At 35.4% G+C, this 16833-nt stretch overlaps 1 protein-coding gene across 1 annotated transcript in view; it reads right to left on the reverse strand.

The window, feature by feature from the left end:
* Positions 1-209: 209 nt before the first annotated feature.
* FGF10 (fibroblast growth factor 10) overlaps positions 210-16833 on the reverse strand; it is a 90448-nt gene continuing 73824 nt past the window's right edge. Inside the window, exons 2-3 of the mRNA XM_003277758.3 lie at positions 10410-10513; positions 210-5161 (exon numbers count right to left, since the gene is read on the reverse strand). Coding sequence (XP_003277806.1) covers positions 4964-5161; positions 10410-10513 — 302 coding nt within the window. The 3' untranslated portion in view covers positions 210-4963. The remainder of the gene's footprint in view (positions 5162-10409; positions 10514-16833) is intronic.

Genomic DNA, 16833 nt, shown 5'->3' on the forward strand with positions numbered 1-16833 from the left:
TTTGACCTCATTAGTTTGATCGTGATTATTCCATTTTAACTAATACATGGTATTTATGAAGATGTTTTCCATAGATTATTCACTTGCAAGGGTATTTTGTGTTTTATTTTTTACTATTCTGCAAAAAGACAGATAAAATTTAGGTGATAAAGTTTTCTTTTGTCACATGTTGAATGTAGTAAAAGACAAAGCAGGTTTTTTCTTTTTTCTTTTTTTATTTTACACTTAAAAAATGAATGACATCAGGGTTTCAGATTTTTTCTATATGTCGATATACTTGAAAATACTAGCACATACTCTTGGGATAAACTGAAAGAAACATTTAGAACATCATATTGTGGTACAGGTTGAAGTAGAAGGACCAGCTTTTTATTCAGTGAAAACTTGCATTCATCCCAATGTAAAGTTTGCAAAGCCACAGTGAGCCTAGCTATATCCAGGGCCCTACTCTTGGCTTAAAACAAAACAATGCAAATATAATCTTTCAATGGTAAAGAACATATGAAAGAGAAAGATCTTGAAACCTCTCTAATTTGGACAAACAGGTGAAGAATAATTGTAATTGGTGGGAAATATAGGAATAGAAATGTGTTTATGTCATAGTCTCATTTAATAAGATGTAGTAAACAACCATTTGGTTTTTGCACCTGCAGCACTGCTGTCTCCTTGCTGTACTCTTCTTCACTAGTTGCAGTTGTGTGGGCTGCCAAAATCTTCACCTTGCCTCTCTGTGGTCATGTCACTGAAGATTGGTCAATCACAATTCCCAAATCTCTTATACTGATTGGTCTAGAGGTTGGTATGTTATCCAAACCTGGCCAATAAGCGTTATATCTAGGATGTTTACCTTTTTGGATCTTGTAGTAAAGGAGTTGGGGGTTTTTGGTTTGGGAGTAGGAAAGAAGTAGACTAGAAGCAATCTAGCCTAACCAAATAAAACCAATAAAGGGTAAGAGAAAATGAATGTCTGAGAGGAAGCAGATCTTCGTTACTTCATTTCTAAGTACTCATAGAACTCAGAGTTCCTTTTTCTCCTGAGCATCCTTCAAAGATATTCCTCTTCCTTTTTTTTTTTTTTTTTCAGTTTAAGTTGGAGAAGTCCTGCTTCATGAAATAAACAAGAACTCTTAATCAATATAGTATCTGTTTGCATGTATATGTCCTACTTCTAATGTACTAGACATCTTCTCTTAAATATTTTAAGCTATATATATATAACTTTATTTAGACAAAGTTTGGACCAGCTGAACCCTTCACTAATATGAAAAAGGTAAATTTTACTTCACTGAATAATCACAAACCTTGAATTGGCAGCATCCAAATTATTAGAACTGTGCAGCATTAATGCTGATCTATGTAAATTGGGTTCATAAACTTGCTTGGGCCCTGGAAGCAACTTGCATTATTATGTATTTTTTCTCTCTAATTTTCAAATCAAATTCATTGGTCATTCATCCCCTTGAAATCAGATTCTGCAGCCACCTGGCTTTCCTCCAAAAGTCTTCCATTGTTTCACAAGCCATCCTCGTTTCCAATTCATTTTTCTTTATCCACTGTGTAAATTAGGTGAACCTGAATATTTAGAAAAGATTGAAAGCATTTGGTTGTTATTAGAGTAAAGATAGCTAACTCACACATGTGAAACATTAAAGAAAACTTACAAATGTTTGAGTAATTTTTTTTTCTGTTGTTGTTGTTTGGGGCTGTGGGGCATTTAACCACATCCTGCCGTGCACACAGTTGAGCTTCTCTCTTTATTACCAGGTAGAGTTTCTGACTAATAAAACAAACAAGGACAATATTTTAATTTTCTTTTCCCAACATTTTTATTGTTTTTATTTAAATGTAACATACTATACACTGTTCAGCCTTTTGGGAGTTAGGAAGAGGGAGTGATTCTATATCTTTATGAGGAGTATTCTCAGAACCAAAACTCAAATGCACACATATTCGTGGCTGATGTACTTTAACTTTGTGGGCCTGGGACCATACTCCTGCAGAGGCAGATCTCTCAGTATCTCCAATTTTTTTTTTTTCCAAACCTACAACATTCAGGGCTGAAACTTCTTTTTTTTTTTTTTTCAGTAGTTGCAAAAGGGACCAGAATTCTATTTCCATTTCAAGCAAATATGCCACTTTTAAATGCAAGAGAATGTCATTACTCCTTACCAAACAATCTTTCTTTCTCTCTCCTTCCCTCCCTCCCTTCCTTCCTTCCTTCCTTCCTTCCTTCCTTCCTTCCTTCCTTCCTTCCCATCTTTCTGTCTTTTCTCTCTTTCCTTCCTTCCCATCTTTCTGTCTTTTCTGTCTTTCTTTTCTCTCTTTCCTTTCTTTCTGGCTCTTTTTCACCCAGGCTGGAGTGCAGTGGCAAGATTATAGCTCACTGTAGCCTCAAACTCCTGGGCCCAAGAGATCCTTCCGCTTCAGCCTCCTGAGTAGTTGGGACCACAGGTACATGCCACCACGCATGGCTACATTTGTTTTGTTTTGTTTTGTTTTGTTTAAGAGAGGGATGTCTCACTAGGTTTCTCAGGCCTGTCTAGAACTCCTGGATTCAAGCCATCTTCCCACAGCCTCCCAAACTGCTGGGATTACAGGTGTGAGCTACTGCACCAGGCAGGTTTTTTGTCTTTCTGTGACGGAAATGTGGGAGAGACAGGGAGATGTTTTCTATTTTTGGCCTCTGCAAGCTTTAATACATTTTGCTAGAAGCTGTTTTAGTGTCTTGAGTACTATAATGATGACTGTTTACACATAGTCTCTTTAGTAATCTAAATGGCTATGTGAAATAAGAATCCAGTTTGTGCCCTGTTTGCTGTTACTGTGGTCATCCAATGTGTATTTGTCTCACCAAACATTTAATTTTGGCTGTGGGTGGTCTATGTTTATGTGTCAGGTGCAATTATTATTTTAAAATAAAGGAAAAAAAGATACCTAGTTTTGATAGGAACACATTACATTATAGCTCACAGACTGAGTTACCAATTAAATTTTAACATCCGGATTCCAACCACAAAAATTAAACATTTTTATAATCTCATTTGCCAAAAAGCAAGTTGGAAGCAAAGTATGATGAAATGCAATTTAAACTGTAAGCCAAAAGACAGTGCCTCAAATGTGTTTCTTCTGAAATACAATTTTTTTGAGGAATGGGAAAAAGATGACCTTTTATGGGATTATACAAAAAATTTCTTAATAAAGCAATTTTTAAAAATAACAGATTAAGTGGAAGTGCTGGTTAAGTATTGACACAAATAAGTTTGTAGGAGAATCAGAGAACGCCAGCATTTCCAAAGGTTAAACTTTAGTAAGACACATTTAGTGAGTCTTGTTTTTTTTGTGCCAAAATACTGTGTCCAAACAATAAAACGTTTTTTCAAAACAAGAAATATGAAGATAAAACTGCAGCATCAATATACTATTACAGTTATTGCTTAAAAGTATTTAGAACAAATAGTATTTTTCTACATTTTTAAAATCACTACAGACACTGCAAATAAGGCTTCTGTATTTATTTAGTGGAATACAATGTGATGATGATTGGCAAACTCTTATGTACTGTTTTCTATACCTGCTCTAACAAAATGAATTTTGATATGGTTACATTATGGAACCTTGTAAAGCTCTTTAAATTTACAGAAAACAAGTTTTATTTGGTTTTGTAAAGACTAGATCATACAGCTAGAACAGGTTTTTGTATATGGTTACACATATACCAGTATATATTTGATTTGCTCAGTTTAAGCCCCTGGGAGAGTTGCACTTCATACCAAACTCTTTGATAGTTCCTTTGGGAAAGATGCATTATGTGGAATTTACAGAGGGTTTTTAGAGATGTGGACAGCCTCTTTACCGCCATGACATATGGCAAAAAAATCATGAGTAAATAATGAAGCTAGGCTATTTAAATGTATTTAGCAATTAATTTTCCTTTTTTTTAGTATATTCTTGGAGGCAAATTGATGTATTGAAAGAGAAGAATTTGGCCTTCTGGTCTATTTCTTGAGACAGGAAGCCTCAAGAGTAATATATGTTTTCAAATGATAGCAGACATCTCTCATTCAAGCCATGGCACAGCATTGCCATATTTATTGTTGATGGTTATTACTGCAGAAGTGCAAATTAAGTCAACTGATAGCACACGGGCATTCATACTGCTTCCCTAATCCCAACTCCTATTTTTGATGTGTTCGCCAAGTTTTAAAAACACTTTGTCGTGAACATGCATGTGGTGTGCTGAAGAAAAAGAAAAGATAAATCAGAAGACAGCTGCTGAGATACTCTTTAAAACCCCAAAAGATATTTAACATCCTATTAAATAAATAACTTAGAAAGAAATAGAAAGGGATGAAGGCAGAATGCACAAGCATACCATACTATTTGTATTGTTAGAACAGTTTCACACTAACATGTTTATATTTTTAAATTCTATTCAATTATTCCATGAGACCACATCCAGAACTCCTTTGGTTGTGCATATGATATGACCCAAGTGCTTTCCAGTAAATGCTTGCATGTATTACTGTTCATTGATTCATTAGGCTTGAATGAGCAATGAAGTCTTTGATATGAGTTTGTATTCCATAAATAACTTTCCCGAAGATCGTTCATTCAACAGATTGTTCTATGTCCTTTAAGTTCTATCTCAGAGGTTTAAAAACAAAAACTTAACAACGACAATAACAACAACAAAAAACCCGGCCACAATGTTTTTTCACTTGGGAATAACTTCTATCCCATTCGATCTGCCTATATCTTGATTATAAGACATGACACAGAACTAATTAAAAGAACATCATATGTCAGCAGTGAATACAAAAACCTCCAAAGGCTGGCTTTCTTTTAAGCAAGCAGACATCTGCAACGTGTCTTTGCCTTTCAATCTACTGTCTTCATGAAGAATATCCACTATTCTTGGCAAAAGAGCCATTGGTTCTACTGCATCCACAAACATTGCCTTCCTCTATGAGTGTACCACCATTGGAAGAAAGTGAGCCGAGGTGTTTTTCCTTCGTGTTTTCTGTCCTCTCCTTGGAGCTCCTTTTCCATTCAATGCCACGTACATTTGCCTCCCATTATGCTGCCAGTTAAAGGATGCATAGGTATTGTATCCATTTTCCTCTATCCTCTCCTTCAGCTTACAGTCATTGTTAAATTCTTTCTGCAAAGGAAAAACAGACTCTTTTATTCCTATGGTGATTGTACTTGATTTCATTTGATAGAAACCACACAGAGAACTCCAGTCCAAGGATTCTGTTTGTAGTTGCCATTTGTACCTAATTTGTGCACTTAATACATAATGTCAACAATAGAAAAGTAAATCTCAAAACCGCAAAACACATTCTATTTGAAAGCACGATACATTTTAATTGATCATCACAGCCACTTTTTGAAAGTCCTTTTAACAAAGCGGATGTGCTTTGAATATTATATGGTTTCAGTGCCTAGAATGCCTAGAATGATTGTCAAGAAGTAGACATCCCGCGAACAATATCTGTGATGAGTCAGTGATAAAGAATAGTGTTATAATGCTGCCTTTACAGTAATAACGAGGGGCCCCATGGGAAAAAATAGAACTAAAGGAAAGATACGGGCTTGTCAAGTTTGCAAACTTTACCTACAAATCCATAATAAATACACACACACATTTATAAGAAAGCAGATCTTATAGCAAAACCACAATAGTTCTACATAACCAAAAAGGGGGATGTCTTTCTTCTAAATATCAAATTTCTTAATTTAATGAAATTATTTGCAATATTCTATAGCTTGAAATTTCAACAGATTTTGCTCGTGAACTCTAGGGATTGAAAACTAGGACATGGAATTCCTCGTTTTGTGAACTACTATGTTGAAGAAATTATAAGCATGGTGAATAGCAATGCCTATATTGTATAAGCCTAAGGACTTTGATCCTGGGAAGTTCCATCCTATAGCCACAGAGCTTTGGTTTTGTTCAGGAGGCCAGTTGGATTTAAGGAGACATTCCTGGACAAGGCTTCGTTCTCATTCACTCCACAAATCCAGGTTCTTACTCTGGAGTTAATAACAAAGAGGAAGTACCTCAATGATCTCAAGACTGTGGCTTTAGAAGTAGCCTCCGCGGTGGCTCACGCCTGTAATCCCAGCACTTTGGGAGGCTGAGGCAGGCGAATCACAAGGTCAGGAGTTCAAGACCAGCCTGGCCAACATGGTGAAACCCCATCTCCACTAAAAATAGAAAAAATTAGACGGGCGTAGTGGCGGGCGCCTGTAATCTCAGCTACTCTGCAGACTGAGGCAGGAGAATAGTTTGAAGCTGGGATGCGGAGGTTGCAGTGAGCCGAGATCACTCCACCGCACTCCAGCCTGGGCAACAGAACGAGACTCCGTCTCAAAACAAAACAAAAACAAAAGCAAACAAAAAGAAAGAAGTAGCTTCTTTTCTTATACTCAAACTAAAGTAGTTAAGAAGCTAAGGAATTGGAGCACTTGCCCTCTGGTTCTACCTTCTTCATCCAAAGCAAGGGCCCCGTGGACATAGTTCAGTTGAGGACTCTACTTGGCAGTTTCTTTCACCTTGATACTTTTTAAAATTTCTACAAAATTCCAAATTCCTGAAAATGTGTATGTTTATATACCTAGGTGTCTGTAGGATTTATCACAGTTTGGAACATTTTCAGAACCATAAGAAGCAGATGTATTTTATGTTAATGCTACCAGCTCAAGTTATCTGTCCTGAAATTTTTTAGTCTTAAATGCTTCTCTTTTATAAAGTAATATTTAAATATAACATTCAAATGATGATTTAACTGGCTGAAAGTAAGAAGGAAAGGTAAATTATTTAAGGTAAGGATTTTGATAAAACAAAAATAATTCTGTATTTGAAAGGAATATAAATCTTTAGCGTGGATTTACTTTTATTCTCTTTATCTCAGTCTGTCTAAAACTATATACTTTTCAAAGCAGAGTAATTTTTAAAATATGGATAATTATGTTCATTTCAATCAATAAATGGGGTATAGTTTAGAGACTAATGAAGGACTGAGATTGTTTGAGGTGATTTCATATTTCAGATGAAGCTATGTATACAAAAGTGGGAGCGTATGCTTAATGTTAATTTTCCTCCCCAAAATTAATTTATAGAGTAATGTTTCTTAAATTGAAGTGCACATGTATCAGCCTTTTTATTTCAGATGTTTTAAATATTTGGATCAAAGGTACCAAAATCTCTAGAGGAGGGGCCTCGAAATATATGTTGTTGACAGGATCTAAGCAAATCATAAGCAGTTATGTATAAAAAGAAAATTCAGGCTAGAGCAAGGCCTCAAAAGCAGGGTTCGGGGAGTTTTTTTTAAAAGAAGTTTGGATTTTTTCCAGCTCCCTGAAAATTTTCTTTGGTCCTTAAATCATGCTCTGTGAAGGCCTATTCTATTTAATTCCGTTTTATAATTTATTTACTGAATCCCATCAGTCAGGAGAAAACTCAAAATACAATAGGTACATTGCTTAGAGAATGAATAATGAAAATATAAGAAAGGTATACAGTTTCCAAAAATGAATAGAGGAAGATAATTCAACAGAATAGATATAAAACTTGTTTAATCAGTCAGTCTGAATCTTTGCCCAAGTCAGATTTTTAGGAGGGCTTACGGAATCGATGGATACTGTATGAAACAAAAAATGAAGGTAGGAATTACAAGAGTTGTCACCTAATATACAGAATTATATTAGATATGCACTCATAAATTTTGATGTGAGTCCTATTCCACTCTGAGCAGAATATTGAACTTGAATAAATTTTTTGTTTAATTTGAACAAGCCATAATTTTTCATTATTCCTAGTAGAAATGTAAAGTCACACACAAAAGAATGTTATGGTTAGAGAATGAGTTTCTTTCTGAGACAGACTGGAAGTGGAAAGTACGTTCTGTAATTGGCTGAGCTTCTACGAGAGGTTAGGTTTATGCAGTGTATAACTGTGCTCTGTATGGTTCTAAGTGCTGAACAAATAGTGGGGGACAAGACTGACCTCGCTCTCTCCAAGGTCACAATCTATTGGGAGAAGACAGTGAACAACAAACACATTAATGAGAGAAATCTCAGATAAGTGCCACTGCAGATAATAGAAAGCCACTGGACTCTACTTTAGATAAAGAATTTGAACGAAGTAATTCACAGAGCTTAGAGCTCAAGATGAAGCATAAGCACAGTCCATGAGCTGTGTTGGGGCAGAAGAAAAAAAGAGGAGAAATGTGAAGAAAAGTATTGAATATTTTTATGTCAGAGTTTATTTGAAAGTTATCCATTTCTCCTTGATGTCATGTTTTTAAATAAGTATATTTTATCAATTAAAAGTATTTAAAATCTTTTATATTCATTAAAATTATTTACATTTTCTTCCTTAATCTAAATTAGTGTTAGCTGGCTTTAGGACGTTGGGTCTAGACTAAGTATGTGTGTTGTTATCTCTTCAAAGAATATGTCCCTGGTTCTCTTCCCCAATAATTCTGATATAGTAGATCAAGGAAGAACCTGGACATGTTTAATGAAAACATTAAACATGCCTCAAAAGAGATTATGATGTGAACCCCTAAATGGAACCACTTTTTATAATGGTCTGTTATTCCTCTGGGTTCATTAGGGGAGCAATGGTAATGGAGAAATTTTACTAAAATTCCTCTGACCCCCATGCAAATAAAGCATTTACCCTAGTCCCAGGGACCAAATCAAAGCATGCCTGACTCCCCAGTTAAAAGTGGACCTGATATTAGTAAAATACAAGGCTACTCTACGTCCAGACCAGCGGTTCTCAAATTGTGGTTACTGCACCAGCAGCATCAGGAACACCTGGGACCATGTGAGAAATGGAAATTGAACCATACCACAGACTTATTGAATCAGAAAATATGGCTGTGGGTCCCATTATTCTGTCTTTTAATAAGCCCTTCCACGGATTCTGATGCATACTCAAGTTTGAAAGCTGCTGGTTCTAAATGGTCACTAAATGGTTCTAAATGGTTCTCTCAGCCTTATGCTAATCAACAAAGTAAGTTTATTTACAAATTTAAAGTGAAATTCTTTTTTGATTACATAAAAATGTAAAAATGACACAGGATCTGTTTACAAAAATATAAAATTATTTAAGAGATTTGTGTCACAGGTTTTATTTCTGGCCATATATAATATTACATGTCCACCAAAAAATTAAATTAAAATTTTTCCAAGTTTATAGCTGCTTTCAATATACTCCCCTGCAGTAGAATCCCAAGAAAAAAATGAAATTCAGTTAGCATCCCCTTGATCTACCTCTGGGAGGGACACAATAAGATGGATCCACATGCACAAACTAATATACTCTTGTCATCATTCAAATGACAGCGAAGAGATTGAAACTTAGCTCCCAACTTTATTATAGGGCTGCTTTGCTATAGCTGATCCTTTCATACATGTAACAACCAATCTTGTTGTAATTATTTCATATTTGTTAACATTTTCCCCTAAATATATTATAAATTATTTGAAGTCAAGGCCCATTTCTATACTTCTTTCTTATGCATCTTTGATATGTCAAATAATATCTGGCATATAGTAGATGTTGATATGATTGATTGATGTGTTTTTTTTTCTAAGAACTTGAGCAGGATAAATTGTCTCACTGCTTGTAATTTAATTATTATTACAATTACAATTATAAAACAACTATTTGGTATTTTAAGTGAGATCTTAAATTTCTAAGAAATTGGTTTAAATGAGTTTGATCCAAGATTGCAGAAGTGGTATTCCAAATACTTAACATCTGGTATGGAATACAGGCATGGATGTGCCCAAAGCACTGCAGGGATACCTGCTCCACAAGGACCCTATTGAAAAGAATATTTCCCACATGTATATATGATTTTGAGGCATAATTTGAATTAATGGTTATTGTCTAGGTAAATAAAATTCTAGAATTAATTGAACAACAAGCACAATGGTGTTTCTTGATACATTTCCCCATTTCAGATTTTAACAAAGTGCAAAACATCTGAGCCCTTGTTTCATCTTCAGCCATAACACACACATAATACATGGGTTTCTACTCAATTCAAGATCTCTGTTTTGAGTGTTTTTTCTCCAAGTTGTCTTCATTTCCTGTGCCAATCTGACCAGATGCTTCCGTGAGAGCCTGACTTGGTTAGCAGTTTCGAACATTCACAGACAAATGCCAGCAGCAGCCTGTGTGGTAGACTAATGGGTGAACAACAGCGGAGATTACAGAATTGGAAGAGCTGCTTTGCCAGCCCTTGAAACAGTGGTGACTAACCCACTGTGGCTCTATTTACTACCAATAGAAGGATAACAAAGCTATTCAGTGCCTGGAGGAAACATTCCAAAACTGTGGTAATGGTTTACTGGAGTGGATTTGAAAACAAAAGCAGAATACTTACTGAGCCATAGAGTTTCCCCTTCTTGTTCATGGCTAAGTAATAGTTGCTGTTAATGGCTTTGACGGCAACAACTCCGATTTCTACTGATGTTATCTCCAGGATGCCTAAAACATACAATTTTAAAAGGCTAAATAAAGAATCCTAAATATATTTGGAAGAAAAGTAAAATCAAAAGAAACTATTGAGTTTTTTTTTGTGGTTCTAAAAACAAAAAGCACAAAACATTGGTATACAAAACAAGCAAACAAGCAAATCTTTTTCAATGTGTCTTAAAACCCAGCAAATATTTCCAGCAAATATATAGAAAAAAGTAATAAGGCTTTAAAAGAATTCCCCTTCATTTTACTCTGAGCATACATAGAAAAATATTGTTTTAATTAAAATGCTTCCTTTGCTAACTCTGCATTTTCAACCCTATAAATATTGAAACGACTCCACTCATCTTAGCCTAGATTTTGAAATAACTTATCAGAGCCCATATCTGTACTACAGTATTAAATTAAATCTGTAGCACATGTCAATAATATGTCAGATTACCTCAATCTCTAAAAACAGTGATAAACTATTTCTTCTTCGTAGGATATAGATAATCTAAATATCTTGGCTACATTTAACTGATAGATTCATTTTTGGCAAATGTGTTGATATTCTGAGATACAGGGAGACTAATCCCAACATCTACACTGTCCCTGAAATAGCAGAATCACTGCTCTGTGTTGGGGGAAAATCCATAAACATGGATTTTTAAGGTTTTTTTTTTCCTTGGAGAAATGGAAAATCGAGGGAAGTAGTAACAGGTAGACAAGAGCTCCTTTTCCCCTTATACACAAGTTTTGATCGCTGCATCTAAAGATAACTTTCTCGGAAAAGTTTGTAGATCACAACAGGGAAGGCAGTTTATCGTCTACCCAAAGTGCCCACCCATTTTAGTTTAAGAAGACCTAAGGAACTAAAACTACTTATTTCATAACTCTCAGCAGTTTGTTCAGGGTAGAGAAGTAGCATCGTGATTAGCATGTGGCCTCTGGAGCCAAAATGTCTGGGTTCAACTCCTGGCTCTACATTTATTAGTGAATTACCACAGAAGAAGTCAATGAAGTGTCCCATGACTATTTTATTTGCAAAATGGGCAACATAATAGTACCTCCCTCAAAATTTCATTGTGAATATTAAATGAGATAGTACCTATAAAATGATTAGAATTTGCCTGGAGCTTAGTATCTTCTTAATTATTATTAGAGGGGAGTTTTTCTCCAATAGTTCTAGATTTTGGAAATTCTTCAATGGGCTACGTAAATCCTGAAAAATAGATACAAATTCCCATTGGCTTAATACATAAAATCTGAAAGTTGAGCATATTATCATTTGTCATGTGTCATAAGAAACACCATCCCCAATGTAGTCTACAGATTAAATGTTTTCACTCTTCCCATAGAGATAGAGTGGCTTAGCTTATTCTTGAGAGATGCATACCTTCTTTCCTATTCCTTCACAGGTTAGCCTTATGGAGGCTAATAGAAATGCTTGAATATCCCCTGTTGCGAAGTTGACATAACCAGTGACTTTGCCAAAACTACATGTCAGAGACCCTTCTGTCCATGTATCTGTAGGAAGTCTCTGACCTAATACAGCACTCCTTTTCATCGAAAGAGATATATCTCACTCTATTTGCAAGCCAAAACCAAGGAAAGATTGTGAAGGATGAAGGAGACATTATTTGTGTTTTTTTACATCCATTTCCCTTATGCTCGTAGTTTCCCTAAGGTACACACACACACACACACACACATTTATTTGCATACTGAAAAATATTTTCTTAATCACACAATAGCCCTCTAAGGATACTGTTGTTAGTCTCGATTACAAATATAAAAACAGAAGATGCTTAGGTTATTTAACTCACACACACACACACAGGTGGTAAGGTGATAAAGTCAGTAATAATGGATGTTAACACTTAAGCCTCTGACTTTTAGACACTATTGCTCCCCATCTCTGACTACTTTGCCTCTCTATCACATCTTCCTCCTCTTTCCCATTCCTACAAGGGAATCCTGTTGCAAACCATCTGACAAAATGACTCATCAAGATAATTTTCTTTAATGACTTAATGTGCTGTTCCTCCCAAGGATGATGGCATGACATAGAGGATAACGTCTGAATCTTAGAGAACAAAATCTAATATACTTTTTTTATGTCATAAGCAGAAGATACAAAGCAGAGCAGGAGGTAGAATTCAGAGGCAAAAGATTAGGCAGCTGCTCACATTGTCTGGCCAAAAGACAAGAAAGTACTGTCAGTAAACTGCAAGATATTCCCTTATGTGTACTTTTGAAACTGAAAATTAATAGAACAAAGAGGAATGTAGGATGATTTTAAGCAAAAAATAAACCAGTATTTTTGAAGGTGCATGCAACGTCGTGGGATTAAACTATACTAACAGACTGAGCTATAGTAATAGTATAAGATATAACTGAATTTTTGACCCATTATTTCTGAGGATGAACTGCAAGTGGTATTGTAGATTATATTTAGCTTAGATACCCCTTTGTTTCTTTCTGCTTCACCTGAAATGGGAGCGCAATATTCAAAGACTCAATCAACCATTTTTTTCCACTTTGCAACTAGTTTAGGCAAGCTTAAAAAGGTTTAGCTATTATTTTATATTATTATTTAGTTGTTGTTTCAAAATAGAGAGAAGACATAGGTGATTTAAAATCCTTTCGAATTTTGAAAATAATTTTTGGACACAGCGTATGGTCAGGGTTATAATTTGATCATCTTGTGAGTCATGGACAATGACTCCACCTATTATAAACATCTGTGAATGTGAAAGGGGAGTTCGGAAGGACTGAAGCCTAGAGGACTTCTTTACTTTTCGTAAGGAATCACTCCAGTTTTTTCTGTTCTCTGGTGAGGATGATCAAGTTTGCCTATCAAATTATTTTTGGAAAGGAGCTCCAGAATTTTGTTTGAGGATTGTTGGATCAGTAGCTTATAGTTCTATATGTGTATATTTTGAAGCAAAACTAAATGCCAGTTAAAAGAGCCTTCTGGAGGAAAGTGAGTTAAAGGCATACTGGATCTCCCCGTGTTTCTTACAAGTTTATGACTCTACAATTATCTTAACATTAAAAGCTATAAAAAAAGGTTTTTTTTTTTTAACTCAAAGAAACACCTGAAAATTATACTATTAATGAAAGGACACGTGAATTATATTTCCCATTCATGTAAATCAGATATTTTGTAAATTTATAGGCATATTCTTGTAGTGAAATTCTATTATTATATTAAGTTGTAACTATATTAGTTTTTATGTCGCTTAAAACATGAATAGCCCAGGTAGTATTGTGAATCTATTTAAGGGTCTTTGGACAATTTAGTTCAATCACTTAGGAAGACCTAGGAGGAGAAGTGTATGCTTTTAGAAAATGAAAATATAAAGTCAAATATGTAATGGCTTTTCTATTGAAAAGTCTATGTACTATTGGGAATAAAAGACAAACACACAGATAATTACAATAAAACATGTTACACAGCAGTAAGTGATGACTTAAGATGATGACAAGGGGACTATGGGGCAAAGGTAAAGGCAGGGGCTCCACGATCAAATTATTGTTGGAGATGAGACCTGAACTGAGTCATGAAGGTTGAGAAGAAGTGTCCAGGGGAAGGTTGGGAAGGGTGGGAAGGCAAGAGCAAATTATTAAGGTAAAACAGTATGGTGTTTTCAAATATCATAAGAGGTTTGATTTACCAACTGGAGTACAAGGAACAAGTCAGGAAGCTGGGAAAAGTGAAGTTGGGAGATAATGAGACTCAAGCTAGGAAGCATTTTGTCTACAAATATAAAATTATTTAAAGAATATATTAGAAATAATGTAATATTTAGCAGATTTCTTCAGTAAATAGTAGCAATCTGTAAAGCTTATTTTAGATTATATTTAAAATCGTAAAAAATAAAGTTTGATAGTCAACATTACAAAAGCCATTATGACAAAAATCAGTTCATATTACTTTGCAAATGTTCCCTCATGATGCATCATCACCTTAGTAATGGAGAAAATTTTGTAACTTGATAATCTCTGAGTGGAAATAACTTAGAAGTCACAATTTTCGTGTAAATGCATTGTTTTCTTTTAATACTCATATATATAATTGTTTGGGCTGGTAATGTTTTGATGAGTGACTAAATAGTTAATCGTAGAAGGTGGCCATTCACAAGCATCTTTCCCAGCTGCTGCTTCTCATTCTTCAGAAGAGGAGCATCTGACCTATTGTCCCCCTAGCAATCATGTGGGACAAAGGCTACTTCTGTTTTGGTGCCATTAGAATGAAAAAGCTATTGGTCTGGAGGGTAAGTTTCTCATTAAATATTTTTCCATAAACACAAAAGGAGAAAGTATATGGCAAATAAAACTTGTATTTGATAGAATGGATATAGCAAGGAAAACCAGATGTGAAAAATAAATGCAAAATCCTTCTATCCACTCCTAGATAAACAGAACACAAATATACAATGGGATTCTGTAGACCAAGTAAGTTAATTCGGCTAATGTGTATTAAGCACCAATGTGCAGGGTAGGTGTTAGCTCTCATTCTGAAGGTTACAAAGGCAAACAAGATGTGGTCTTTGCCTCAAGGAGTTTTAAAGCTCAATGAGATAAAGACACAAATAAGTAATGAAAATACAAAAAAAAGAAAGAAAATATATTAAGTGTGGTATGAGAGATAAAATATGTTATACATTACTTTAAATAGTGAAGCCATCCTGAAGAAGACAGCTGGTGTTTGAGGTGACTTTTCAAGAGTAGGGTTTTAATAGGGGGGATTTGGGAAGTTGAGAAGGAACATTCCAGGGAGAGAAAGTGTATGCATAAAAACAGGCTTGGAGAGAGAAAGAGCTCAAGTGCTTGAGCCACATTTCTCCCCACCTCCTCCAATGGCACTTTGAGGTGGCCACTGGCTAAAACTAAGGGTTCTGCTTCATTGAGTGGTAGTGGTGCTTTTCTGGGTGAGGAATGTACTTTCCAAAAAAAAAATTATTGTGAAACGTGGAAAGTCTCGTTAATTCAGACTCAGTCACATATATTTTTCTCTAAACATTTTAACTCAAAATTGATTATAATGCTATATAGTCTCATAGTTTTAATCAAGGTGCTGAGACATATCATAGTTAGCACAATGTAAGACACAAATACTAACCTCTCTAAATGAAATCTGTCTCTCTCCCAAGAATTGTTGTCAGTGCCCTAAGTTCATCTATTATATCCTAGCATAGAAGGACCTAGGGAGCTCCTTGGGGTTGTTATCACATTTTCACTAATACCTCTGGGATTATGTGGCCATACCATAGTGTGAGTCTAAATGGCTCTAAGTGTGGTTTTACCTCTCTTTAAAAATGCAACAAAGTTAAATGAAGTGAAGCCTCAAAACATTATGGGAACTGTAACATCCCATGGACCAATACTGGAACTGGGCCACACAGAGGGAGGCAAGCCATAGGCGAGCGAGAGCAAGGTTTCAACTGTATTTAGCCACTCTCCATCACTAGCATTACCGCCTGAGCACCGTCTCTTATCAGATCAGTGGCGGCATTAGATTCTCATAGGAGTGCGAACCCTACTGTGAACAATGCAAGCAAGAGATCTAGGTTGCACACTCCTTATGAGAATCTAACTAATACCTGATAATCTGGGGTGGAATAGTTTCATCCACAAACCATCCCCCCATTCCCCTTTGTGGAAAAAATTGTCTTCCACGAAACCAGTCTCTGCTGCCAAAAAGGTTGGGGACTGCTGGCCTATAGCTCATAGGGTTGCAAAGAATCTCAGAGAGTGGGTGCTAAATATATATTTACTGTCTACTCAATCAGAACAGTGGCAAGTTAACCAACCTTCTATACCAATAGTTCTCAAATATGAACCTGCATCAGAATCATCTGGAAGACTTGCTTAAAGACAGATTGCTGGGATTTTTGATTTAGTAATTCTAGATTGGAGTCAGAGAATTAGAATTCCTAGCATATTTCCAAACAGTGCTGATTCTGCTTGTCCAAGGACCACACACTGTTCTATACAATACGATTCAGAGACAGAGCACAGCTTTGATGCAAAAAAGCATTGACAGAACATGTGAATAGAAGCAGAACCACAGACAGGAATAGACACAAGTAATAGTGACAGCTTAACAACAAGAAAAATTTTAAACAATGTGGAAAATTAGTAACACCTCATTTTTGAACAGGTATGGGATTTTTAACCTCTACCTAACTATGGTATTGTGAATTTGGGATTTGTGTGTAGATATACTGCATTGTTGATAGTGGTCAGAATCTTTATTTTCTTCTCTATTTTAAAAGTGTGGAAATGTTGGTGGAAACTTAAGTGCCTTCAACTACTCATAAGAATTTTATAGGCTTTTT

The sequence above is a fragment of the Nomascus leucogenys genome, chromosome 6, assembly GCF_006542625.1.
Source record: "Nomascus leucogenys isolate Asia chromosome 6, Asia_NLE_v1, whole genome shotgun sequence".
NCBI lineage: Eukaryota > Metazoa > Chordata > Mammalia > Primates > Hylobatidae > Nomascus > Nomascus leucogenys.